Source organism: Grampus griseus (genome assembly GCF_964374135.1).
Source record: "Grampus griseus genome assembly, chromosome: 1".
In the NCBI taxonomy this organism is placed as follows: domain Eukaryota; kingdom Metazoa; phylum Chordata; class Mammalia; order Artiodactyla; family Delphinidae; genus Grampus; species Grampus griseus.
The window spans coordinates 100,137,815-100,150,570 of NC_139017.1; the positions used below are offsets into that span (position 1 = coordinate 100,137,815).

At 45.0% G+C, this 12,756-nt stretch overlaps 1 protein-coding gene across 4 annotated transcripts in view; it reads right to left on the minus strand.

Annotated features, from left to right (window-relative positions):
* Positions 1-12,756, minus strand: part of SLC44A3 (solute carrier family 44 member 3) — a gene marked incomplete at its 5' end in the record, with an annotated part of 78,968 nt that overhangs the window by 51,978 nt on the left and 14,234 nt on the right. For all 4 annotated transcript variants that reach the window (XM_082660945.1, XM_082660943.1, XM_082660942.1 and 1 more), the window contains 3 exons: positions 1,628-1,752; positions 3,182-3,271; positions 4,930-5,090. In XM_082660945.1, the coding sequence (XP_082517071.1) occupies positions 1,628-1,752; positions 3,182-3,271; positions 4,930-5,090 (376 nt within the window). The remainder of the gene's footprint in view (positions 1-1,627; positions 1,753-3,181; positions 3,272-4,929; positions 5,091-12,756) is intronic.

The window sequence follows — 12,756 nt, forward strand, 5'->3', positions numbered from 1 at the left end:
GGCTGACACACTGAGGCGAGCATTCGATGCCATTCATCCCATTTTCTTCATCGCTGCTAGTGGTTTTATTGAAACCACTGAAATAATATTCCTAGGCAGCCCCCCTCATAGGCCGCCATCGCTCCCTGTGTACCACGTCATGGCGTTGCTAGCCCTGTAATTCGTCTCATCGTGGGGCGTGTGCTACCTTCGTGTTGTGTCTTGCCAGGTCCATTGCTTAGTGCAGGGCCCTGGGCGTAACAGGCGCTCAGTGAACGGTGATGGTGACGAAGAAGCTAGGGCTCTTATGAGAACAGCTCCTCAGCAGCAGTCCTTGGTAGACTGAGCGGCAGTGACACGTGTGTTAAATGAACGGTGTGCGAGCCGCGGTGCGCTTCCTCACTCTGCTCTCACGGTCTGCCCTTTCCCTAGCCTTTTGCTTGGTGAAAAGCATTCCCCCGACCCTGGCATCGGGCGGCCATTAATGGCTCAGTGTGTGAAGACAAAGGGAGCCCTGTGGAGGGCTGGGGGTGGGGGAAGGGGAGAAGCAAGCTCTCCCGGCTCCCAGCCCTTCTCCTCCCTGGCCCTAGTGCCAACAGCCCAGCACGCGGCCTCGGGTGCGGGGGGCCTTTCTTCTCCAGCCTCCTGCACATGCCCTGGCTCAGCTCCGGGCCTGGTCCCGGGACGAACCAGGAGCTTTGCTTTATCGGATACTTGCTCACTGAGATGCAGTTCACGTGACAAACGCAAACCTGACACCTCACTAGAAAGGAGAAAACGGGAAGCCTGTACCAAACATGAGAACCGAAGGATCCCCGTAGAGGAGAGAGCTGAGCTGGTGGGAGAATCTGCCCTTGCTGAAAGATTTAATGGGCGTGTGGAAACCCCGGCTGCCATGCCTGCGTGAAACAGTTAGCAAGCAACACACCAAAGGATGCCCGTGGGCCACCTGAAATCAGTTCCCGACCCTTTCCGGGACCCTATGATTCCAGAGCTGCTATCAGCACCCGGGGAGGGCCCAGAATGATTTTCAGTTGCCAACCACCCTCCCCCAACAACCAGGATCTCCAGGCTCAATGCTCTCTGTTTGCCTGCTCTCAACTAGGGAATTCACCAAGGAGGCGGCGGTTCTCTCAAACCAACTTAGCCTAGCAGCCGCACGTCTGGAAACAAAGGGCTCTCTGTGTTCAAGGGCAGTGCGAGTTGTCACAGCCTTGAGAGCAGAGCATCCACTGGCTAGAGGGGTGGCGACTCTCCGCAAACCAGGAAATGGGAACTGTTGTATGTCTGGCTCCCTCTCCGCGCTGCGGCATCCCCCCTGTAGCCGCCTGTGGGTGCAAGCGGTTCTACTGTGTTCAAGGGTAATGAGTCAGCAAGGGTAACGAACCAACCTCTGAGATGGCGGACGTGACGGAACGAAGTCAGAGCGTTTACTCATCTTTTTTAAGGCTGCAATGCATTCCTATGTAGGTATCTCAAATAAAACACAAAGGCACTAGATGTGTGTGTACACTCACTACACTAACATGTATATACATTCTGCAGTGAAAGAAAACAAGTGCTCGTTGCTTTTTGGTTAAAATCTAATTATTTGGATTTCAGAGTTCTGCCTGGCTACTTGACCTACTGCTGGCAGGGTGCTTCTTACCGTGATAACTGTAGACACAACAGCAAACCCCAGCAAACACTTCATGTTCTCCCTTTCTGTGTCCAATTCTGTGCTGAGGTCACTAGTGTAGTCATAATACAGCCACCATAAGACACCACAGACAACTGGAAAGCAAAACACCAGCAGAACTCAGCGCGCATGCCATGAGGTAAGCACCCGCCCCTCCCTTCACACCAGGCGGCCCTGCTCAGGCAGTGGGTCCCAAACCCCTGGGGCTTTGCAGGCACTGACCGGCCCTCTGAAGCAGCTGGATGGGGCCAGCTGAGGACCTGCCAGACCTGGGGTGGCTGCCTGTCTCTGGGAGACGCAGGGAGGTAACTCCGGAACACAGATGTGTCCTGTCAGCCTAGCCCATGGGTGGGGCTGGGTGTGAGCAGGGAGGAAACCACACTGACGGCATGGTGAGAGGAACAATATTAGAGTCTAAAGTCTAAAATTTCCAAGTGAGCTCTGCGGGTGACAACTCCAGGGGCAGCCTGGATATTGGCTTGGCACCTACAAAACTGGGCGGACGCCTCGACATTGCACATGCTCTGCATTTAGGTACTCAGTACCACCTGCAGTGCATCCACAGCGACGACAGGGAGGTCACAGTCATCTTTCCTAGCCGTAGGTGGGGAAGGCACCCTCACAAGCCACAGTGCGTGTCCTCCAGCACCTGCACGCTGGGCACCTGTGATCTGCAGAACTGACTGTTTAGGGGATGAAACTCCTACGGTCATGCCAATTATTAAAAATTAAAATATCCTATACTCGTTCAGAAACAGCTGCTGCCTTGAGCTCCCTGCATGCCTCTGCCCCTCGGACCTTCTTCCCCGACATCTTCTGGGTGGATCCAGGATCCAGCACTGAAAAGGAAAACAGTGGGCACCGGGCAGGGTCTCCAGGACCCTGCCCCAGCTCAGGGCCTGCGTCTCTTCAGATTGGCCGGAGCCTTTGCACGACAATGTGGGTACCCACAGGTGATGTGAAAATTCAGAAGACATCCTTTAAAGCAACGGTCCCCAACCTTTTTGGCACCAGGGACCGGTTTTGTGGAAGACACTTTTTCCACGCACAGGGTGGGAGGTGGGGGGATGGTTCAGGCCATAATGCGAGCGATGTGGGGGGGGATGGAGAGCGGCAGATGAAGCTTCGCTCCATCGCCTCCTGCTGTGCAGCCCGGTTCCTAACAGGCCTCGGACCGGGGGTTGGGGACCTCTGCTTTAAAGGGCTTCCAACAGGCATTGGAACTGACTTTTAATGGTGTGGAAACCACTACCACTCACCTGGCCAGCTCATCTGAGAGGCGGCACAGTGCAGAAGAGACAGAAGGCTGAGCAGGAACTCTGCTGTGATCTGTGAGACAGAAGCAATCCTGTGGTCCTCCCTGACCTCTCTGGGCCTGGGTCTCCTCATATGTAACATGAGGGAGTTGGACGAGAGACTCTCTAAGACCCCATGTAGCTCAGCAATGCCAGCTTTTAAGTTCTACACTTAATGGAAAGGCTTTTCATTTAATCAAGAAGAAATCAATCAAGTGGAAATACTTACACAGCAATCCCAAAACAATCAGTGCAATGAAAATGTGAACCAGAAGGGTGGTGATGAATCGGAAGGTGAACATCATGGCCAAAGACAAGGCTAGAAAATTAAGCAAAACATATAAATTCTAACAAGCACCAAGGCATGAGGGGGATGATGATGGGGCTGGAATGCCTAAACCTTCCAAAAGAGTGAGGGCTGAGGACTTCCTTCAATCTCTAGATATCTTGGACATCTACCAAACAAAAAAACAAGACACACCCAGGCCCCTCTCTGAAGCATACACAAGTTAGGTCTGTGACAGTGCCACTTCCTGAAGGTGCTAGCATTCTTCTTGACTTAAAAAAATTTTCTTTTAAAGCAGGTATTATTCCCAAAAACCCCTAAACTTTCTTTTTTTCTTTTAAGTCCAAACGAACCATCTAAAATTTTTTATCAAACTTAACTCTTTTGATTTCATAACTTACCTAAAGTTCTAATTTTGTGTTCTCAGATACTCTCATTAAATATGAAAGATGAATGCCTTTAAAAATGAAAAATTTAAGATTATAAGATGTATGTATAAAAATCGGCACATCAGTTTCCAGTTCGGGGGTTTTTAAGCCTATGAATTTATTCTAAGTACTTCAGTGAATTTATAAATACTATATTACTTTTTTTTCTAAACAAGAATTCAAGATTACATATAGATATTTGGGTATAGTGGTTAAGAACATGGGTTTAGAATCAGATAGGTCTGGGCTGAGTCTCAGCTCTGCACCTCTGCTTGGCCAAGCCTCAGACCTCTCTAAGCCTCAGCTTCCTCTCCTGCAAATGGTGATAGGGTTCTGATGAGGTTTAATGTGTTAACAGCAAGCAGGATGTCTGGCCCATCCGGGTCATAAGAAGTCTGGAAGTTACATAACGGTGGCTAGTTAAGCATCCCCAAGCATTCAGGAATTAGTAACCTTTAGGTAATGAAATTATGGAAAACTCAATTTGTAAACTGGCAAAATTATGTTAATGGCTGATCAAAGAGTTTCTTTCAACCTTCCAAGGTTGGGAGGCAGCCGCTGTAAATAACAGGGTAAATAAGAGGCCACTACTATTGCCTACAGCAGCAGAGAGAACTAATTCGTTCAAAGAGAAGGTCGACTCTTAAAGGAGCTCATCGAGCTGAAATAGCAAATGGGAAGTCCAATGGTGATGAGCGCCTGGGGGGCTGCTTCCAGAAAGGCCGGGAAAAGGCATGATCTGGCTCAAGACCTTGACCCTCCTACAACCCAGCAGGCCTGTTCCTAGGAGGAGCTGGATACATCAGGCCAATGCCCTCTGATGCTATGCCCTCTATGCTATATGCAGTGATGCACACACCTCCTTCCCTTGCTCACCAAGCAGCCTTGTGATCGGGCTTGCCTAGGGGAAGAGGGCACACGGGCCAGAGGACGTGCGTTCCTGGTACTTATCATGGCCAGTTCACAAAGTGGCAATCTGCTCTGCACATCCATCCTTATGCAGAGCTGAGGGGCAGGCCCTGGAACGCGGTCACTCTCTAAGGCAGCCCCACCTAGTGAGGCCTCGGGGCAGAGAGCCAGCTGGCCTCTCCCCAGTCTTACTGCCCCCTGCTCCACTTGAACCTGAAACACTGAAAATAACTACAAAGAAAATATATGAAGTTTTATATTTAAGTCAAGAGGCTAATTTCCATTGTACAACATATATAAGTGCTAGAAACTTTGGTATAAATAGTCACTGAAATAAAATTAATTGAAAATTACCGAAGGCGAGGACACAGAGACCGAGGATTGTGTCTCTTCCTGACATTATTCCACTTAGAATTCGATGGAGGGCGTCAACATCATTGATCAAAACAGATGCAAACAGGGAGTAACACTCAGGAGTTTGAGGGATGCATCGATTAAACAAGGGAAAAGACTTGCTAAAAAATAAAAGAATAAGTGGCAAAGATGTTTACTTAATTACTTATCTTAAAAAAAGATGTTTATTTAAAATTCTCAGCAACCAAAATGTATAAGATCTACAATAATAAAAAGAAGTTTAACATCTTGTTTGCAGTCTACACCTTACAAAGCCAGGCATCTGTGCTGCCACAGTGTTCAGCTGATGCCCGGATGGGAAACTGATTATGGAGACCCATAGACACCAGGAACCTCATCTTGGGGAGTGACATTGCTGACTCTCATGTCTTGGCCCTTCCTGGATAACAAACTACCAATTCCAACGCAAGAATCACCTTTCTTTTAGGAACTATTAGAGATAAGGACTGGCTCAATCAAAAGCTGTACTAATGAAACCACCAGCTTTATTTCTGTCCTCTTTAAGAAGACGTAAAAGCCTTGAGAGTTTTGTTACAAACAGAGTGAGTGCTTAATAAATGAGTGATAAATGTATGAACGAAGCTGTGGTTGATAACTGCCTTGGGTAGATGAAAAAGCTGACCTCTTTTGGGGCCCTTCCTGAAATGGAAAAATGCCCAGGAATGTTCATCCTAATGAATCCTAATGAGGCCACACATACCTTCACAGCATCCTGCTCTTCTTTCCTTCTGTGGGCCCCAAACAGTGGAAATAATCCTGATCCAAGAAGTGCTAAATTACCCGACAAGTTGCTAAAACATTAGGCGGTCGCCAACATCGCATTGCCATGAAGGCAAAATGCCTTCTGAAACCCCAGGGAAGCTCAACACAGAACATACAGCAGGATCTTTCTCAGGAGTCACAACAGTATGTGAGAGTTCCCGAGTCGCTGAATGGTGATTTAAGAGAACAGTAATACAACCGAGCCGTTGTTTTTTTTACATTAAAAATTTTGCAAGGGTGATACATTCACACATTTCAGATTCCAAAAGGTGCAATAGGATAAACTGTGAGTAACTGCACTTTCTTCTCCTTGGGCCACGGAAATACATTTCCTCACAGGCGACCGTTGTTTTGGTTTCTTGTATATCATTCTAGAGACGTTTTTAGCATACACGAATGTAACAGGAAATTTAAATAGGAGTCTGCTGCTGGGGCTCAAAGAAAATAAAAATTATATCCCCAAATGAGATGCCAGACCCCACCAAGCAGGGCTTGTCAAAAGACAGGTAGGAGAAAACTGGTTATTCTCTTAAACCTTCACCCACACTGAATATAAGAGTGTTGGAAGTTGGAGATTAGAAGAGCATTTTATAAAATAAACTTTTAATTTTGGAATAACTTTAGTGTTACTGAAAAATTGCAAACACGGTACAGAGAGTTTCCATGGACCTTCACTCACCTCCACCTAATGTTAACATCTGACATAATAGCCACAGTACATTTGTGAAAATTAAGAAATCAACATTGGTGGGCTTCCCTGGTGGCGCAGTGGTTGAGAGTCTGCCTGCCGATGCAGGGGACGTGGGTTCGTGCCCCTGTCCGGGAGGATCCCACATGCCGCGGAGCCGCTGGGCCCGTGAGCCATGGCCGCTGGGCCTGCACGTCCGGAGCCTGTGCTCCGCAACGGGAGAGGCCACAGCAGTGAGAGGCCCGCGTACTGCAAAAAACAAAACAAAACAAAAACCAAAAAAAACATTGGTGCTACACTATTAACTAAACCACAGTCTTTATTTGGAAGTCACCATTTTCCACCAATTCCTTTTTGTGTTCCGGGACACCACACTGCATTTATTTGTTGTGTCTCTCTTGGTTTGTGACAGTTTCTTAGTTCTTCCCTATTTCTCATAACTTTGACACTTTTGAAGATTCATGGTCAGGTATTTTATAAAATGTCCTTCAAGCTATAGAATGACCCTCACATTTTCTCATGATTAGGCTGCAGTTATGGGTTTATAGGAAGAAAACCACAGAGGCGAAGAGCTATTCTCAGAGGATCACATCAGGGGACACGACAGCAACATGACCCCACTGCTGAAGTTGCCCGAAATCACTTGGTTAAGGTGGCTGGTACCTGCCAGTTTTCTCCACTGGAATGTGACTATTTTTCTCTTTCTACACTCTATTCTTTAGAAGTGATTCACTAAATCCAGCCTGCTCTCAAGAAGAGGGAAATTAAGTTCCACCTCCTGGAGGAGGAATATCTACACACATTATCTGAGATCCTCTGTAAAGATTTATCTCCTTTCTCCCATTTATTTATTTACTTAATCAGTCATTTATTTATATAAGTATGGACTCATGGATATTTACTTTATCATCAACCCTAGTACGTAGCTTCAAAATTGCTAAATAGTACCCCGTGAGAAACAAATTTACCAACTAGAGCACAGTGTTTATGTACAGTATTTTAAATTTTTTGGTGGTTTTTTTTTTTTGGCTTTAGCTTACAGTATGTAGTCACAGGGTTATTTCTCAAAGTTACCTAGGCCAGCTCCTTTTCTCTCTACCCCCTTCAGTTAGGTTATGTCACACATTTATAATAAGTTAAATTCATTTGTTGCAGTCAACATTTTATCCTGAGATCTCCTGATACCTTGGTTGATTGTATTTTTTATTTGGATACAGTTGACTGTGTACAGGTGTTGGCAAGTGCATAGACTCACGTACAAGAGCAATTCTAAAGAGATGTTTTTGTTTTTGTTTTGAGAGAGAGAACTGCCATGTGAGTCTATCGCTGTCCCTTAGGGCGAGGGATACTACTCCTAAGTCAGATGAGAAGTGTTTCCTGGAAAACTCAGAGGCTTTACAGACCTTAACCCATGGGTTAAGGTCTGAGCCCTGAGAACGGGGTGGGGCTGGTGTCCAGGACGGCTACATGGACGACTGTGGGGACCTCAGCGGAAAGAAGCTGTGGGTAGCTGCTCAGTGCCTCGGGAAAGGGGAAGGAAGGCCCGACCAGAGGAATAGGGAAATGATCAGCCAGGGCAGAGATGCACTCGACCATGTAAGGGGCACTGCTGGTGAGAAAGCCCATTGGTGGAACTTTCCAAATAACCCGAAAAGTGCTTCATGGAGAAAGCTGGCTGGAACATCTCCCAAGCCCAGAAGACTCATCCTAGAATCAGTACTAGTCAAGTAAAAATGCTCCTGGCTCCTTCTGTCTTCTCTTCACTTTTGGTGTGCCAGCCCCAAGAGTCAGAAGCCCGTTTTAGCAAAGCTGGGAAAGGAAGGGGTGAGGAAGTAGGAGAGGAGAGAGAAGCAGAGGATTGCACCTCCCCTGACCCAAGCCGTCCCCCTGCTCCTGACCCAACCTGGGGGATGGAGAAGCTTCAGCTTCCGGTCAAGTTTGAAGTCTGTCACACAGCGCTGAACATTTTAATCCCTGAATTGAAAGTGTCTTTTACCACTTAAAGTGACTGAGTCCTTACTACCTAAAAGTAACCAGAGAAGTCTTGCGAACTGTGTTTTCATTCAGGGGCAGAGAAAAAACTAGTCTGGCTGAATAAATTTAAAGGGACAGAGAAACAAAACTAGAGTAGCTTTCTAACTACATCCTATAGGTTATGTTTGATGTAATGATTATACAGGCAAATATACACACACACGTATACATACTTATATGTATATAAACACGTAAGTCACACTTATGATATTTCCTTTTTATGGAAAAGGTGGTACACTGCATACTGCTTTATAGTTTGCTTTTTTTTTTAACTTAATACATCTTGTAGCTCTGCTCATATTAGAATATAAGAGACTCCTCTTATTTTTACTGAGGTAAAATTTGCATATAGTGAAATGTACAGATCTTAAACATACAGTTGGTGGCTTTTGACAAATACATATGTCAATGTAACCACCAGCCCTTTCAAGGTGCAGAACAGCTTTTTTACCCCAGAAAGTTCCCTCATGCCCCCTTCCAATCAATCTCCATGGCTTTACAGGCACTATTAATCTGATTTCTATAACTAAACATTCGTTTTGGCTCTTGTCTAATCCCATTGAGATGGAATCACATAGTATGCACTTTTCTGTGTCCAGCTTCTGACACTCAGCTGTCACATGTATCAGCAGATCATTCCTTTAACTGCTGAGTACTCTTCCGCTGTATGAATATACTACCACTTGTCTGTCTAGTCTCCTGTTGATGGCCATTTGAGTTGTTTACAGTTTTGAGCTATTAAAAATAAAGTTGCTATCCAGGACCTACTGTATAGCACAGGGAACTATATTCAGTATCTTGTCATAACCTATCATGGAAACCTGAAAAAAACCATATTTATATACATACATATATATGTGTGTATCACTGAAACACTTTGCTGTATACCTGAAACACTGTAAATCAGCTATACTTCAGTTAAAAAAAGATGCATCATCATCAGTTTTAAAAAGCTGCTAGCAACATTCGTATATGTCTTTTTAGGGACCTACGTTTTCATTTCTCCAAGTAACTACCTAAAAGTGGAATTGTTGGGTCATATGGAAAGTGTATGCTTAGCTTTATAAGAAGCACCAAACTTTTTCCAAAGTGGCTGCAGCATTTATATCCCACCAGCAATGGCTGAGACTTCTAGCTGTTCTACCTCCTCACCAGCACTTGATATGGTTCACCTTTACAATGGGAGCCCTTCTAGTAAGCATGTAGTGATATCTCACGGTATTTTCAATTTGCATTCTCCTGATGGCTAACAATGGTAAGCATCTTTTTATGCACCTATTGGCTCTTTGTTTATCTTCTTTTGAAAAGTGGCTGTTCAAGTCTTTTGCCTGGTTTTATTGGGTTGTCTGACTTTTTGTTATTGATTTAAAGTAGGGATCAGCCAAATTCAGCCCACCATCTGTTTTTGTACATGAAGCTTTATTGGAGCACAGCACAATGTATTTCTTTATGTATTTTCTATGGCTGCCCTTGCCCTGCCCTGGCACAGTTAAGTACTAGTGGCTCCTGAGATGATAATGCCCACAAAGCCTAAAATATCTACTATATGGCCCTTTAAAGAAAAAGACTGCAGATGCTGATTTAAAGAAATTCTTTATACACATATTCTGGATTTAAGCATTTGTCATATATACATATTGTGAATATTTTCTCCAAGACTGTTGCTTCTTTCTTTTTGTTTGTTTTGCATCTTCTTCACGGTATCTTTAGATGAATAGAAGTTTTTAATTTTGATGAAGTCCAATGTATCATTTTTTTTCTTTTATGTATAGTGCTTTGTGTGCCCTCTCAAATTTTTGCCCACGTCAAGGCGGCAAAGATATTCTTCTACTTTTCTTCTAGAAGCTTTATAGTTTTAGCTTCTTAGGTTTAGGTCTAGGATCTATCTAAAATTAGTTTTTGTGTGTGGTATAAGGTAAGAGTCCTCAATCAAAATGACCAAGTCATTTTCCCCCATGTCTTCCCACTGATTTTAGCACCATTTGTTGAAAAGGCTTCTTCTCCCCATGAAATTGCCTTGCCACTTTCACTAAAAATCAATTGGCCATGTATATGTTACTCTATTTCTGGGCTCTCTATTCTGATTCACTTATCTGTCTATCCTCGTTCCACTTTTTTGTGGTACGCGAGCCTCTCACTGTTGCGGCCTCTCCCGTTGCGGAGCACAGGCTCCAAACGCGCAGGCTCAGCGGCCATGGATCACGCGCCCAGCCGCTCCGCGGCATATGGGATCTTCCCGGAACGGGTCATGAGCCCCTGTCCCCTGCATCGGCAGGCGGACTCTCAACCACTGCGCCACCAGGGAAGCCCCCACACTGTCTTAATCACTGTAATTTTATAACAACTTTTGAAATCAGGTGTTATGAACTCTCTAACTTGGTTCTTCTTCAAGTTTTGTGTGTGTGTGTGTGTGTGTGTGTGTAAACCTATGTCTTTAGCATTTTCTATATTTTTTAGAATAAACTTTTCAATTTCTACAAAAATTATATTGGGGCACTGTGTTGAATCTATAGAACAATTTAGGGAGAAGAGACATCCTAACAATATGAAAACTTCCAATTCATGAATTAGGTATATTTCTCTACTTATTTAGGTGTTCTTTAATTTCTCTCAGCAATGTCTCATCAAAGTTTTCAGTTGAGGGCTCACATGTCTTCTGTTAAATATATTCCTAGTTATTCTATACATTTTTGATAGTGCTGAAGATGGACTTCAAAATTATTTCCTAGTTGTTTGCTGCTAATACAGAGAAATGTAACTTGACTTTGCAGTTTGCAGATTTGCTAAATTCACTAAGTAATTATTTTGTAGATTCCTTTGGATTTTCTATGCAAACAATTAGGTCATCTATTAATAAAGATGGTTTCGCCTCTTCCAATCTATTTTTTTCCCTTACTTTATTGCAATTCCTAGGACCTCTACTACAGTGGTGAGTAGAAGTGGTAAGAAAATATATCCTTGCCTTGTTTCTAATTTTAGGTAGAAAGCATTTTATAGTTCACCATTATGTATAATATTAACTACAGACTTCTCATAGATGCCCTTTATCAGACTGAGAAAGTTCTCAGCTATTCCCAGCTAGTCTCTTATTAAAAAAAAAGAGCTAAATAGTGTTACATTAAGTGATATACCATTATTTATTTAAGCAGCCCTCTATTGAAAGCCATTTAGATTGCTTTAATTATTTTGCTATTATAAACGCTGCAGTGAATAACCTTATACAAATGTCATTTCACACTGGTACATGTATACCTGAAGATTAAATTTCTAGAAGTAGAAATGCTTGATTAAAAAGTGATGAATGTAGGGAGGGGGATCAAGATGGCAGGGCAGGAGAATGCGGAGCTCACCTCCCTCCACAAACACATCAAAAATATATCTACATGTGGAGCAATTCTCATGGAAAACTAACTGGAAACCAGCAGAAGAACTCCTATACCACCAAGGTTGCAAGAAAGATTTCTACATAACCAGTTGGGACAGAAAAGGCACTGGGTTGGGACCTGTGCCCCTGAGAAGCAAGCAGGTCAAGCCACAATCTGGGCATCCGAGTCCTGGGCTCCTGTGTGGAGAAGACGAGCCCCCTTTCCTGCTGGAAAATCTGCTGCGACAGACAGAAGGGCTAGAGAAGCCTAGACTCTGCTTGCAAGGAGTGTGCGACTGCTGTCTTGCTGACAATCAGGGTGGAGAGAGCCATGCGCGGGTGGCTGCTGCCTCGTCGCACTTCTTAAACAGAAGGGGCAAACACCCTGGCCCTGCTCATTCCACATCACAGTCTGCTGTGAGATTAGGGCAAAGATTCAGGTTAGCTATGCAGAACCAGACCAGGTCACCTGGGGGGTGATCCAGGGGAAGCCACAGAGGCCATTGCACATGGATGGGGCGAGTGGAGCCATAGTGGCCACTGTCAGGGTGAGCACAGGGAGGTGCCACAAGAGCACACAGAGGCTAAGGGCTGAATCTCAGGCAGACAGGCCCTGGGAATTCATCTAGCTACACAGAGACAGCCCAGAGGGCCTGGAATGCGGTCCAGGTGGGGCGGTGATGGCCACCGTCAGTGCATTCAGGAGTAGCAGATTATCTCCCAGTGAGAGCACCCCAGCTAAGCCCACTTCACACCACAGCTTAGCCTAGACCTGGGGCAGACAGGTCCTGGTAGAAAACTGGCACCGAAGCAGCATAGATGGCAGACAGGAGCATAGCCACCTAAACTCCTGCAGCCACAACGTCCTGACCTGCAACCCCAGCCCACTCCACACCACAGCCTTGCACTAGATATGGGA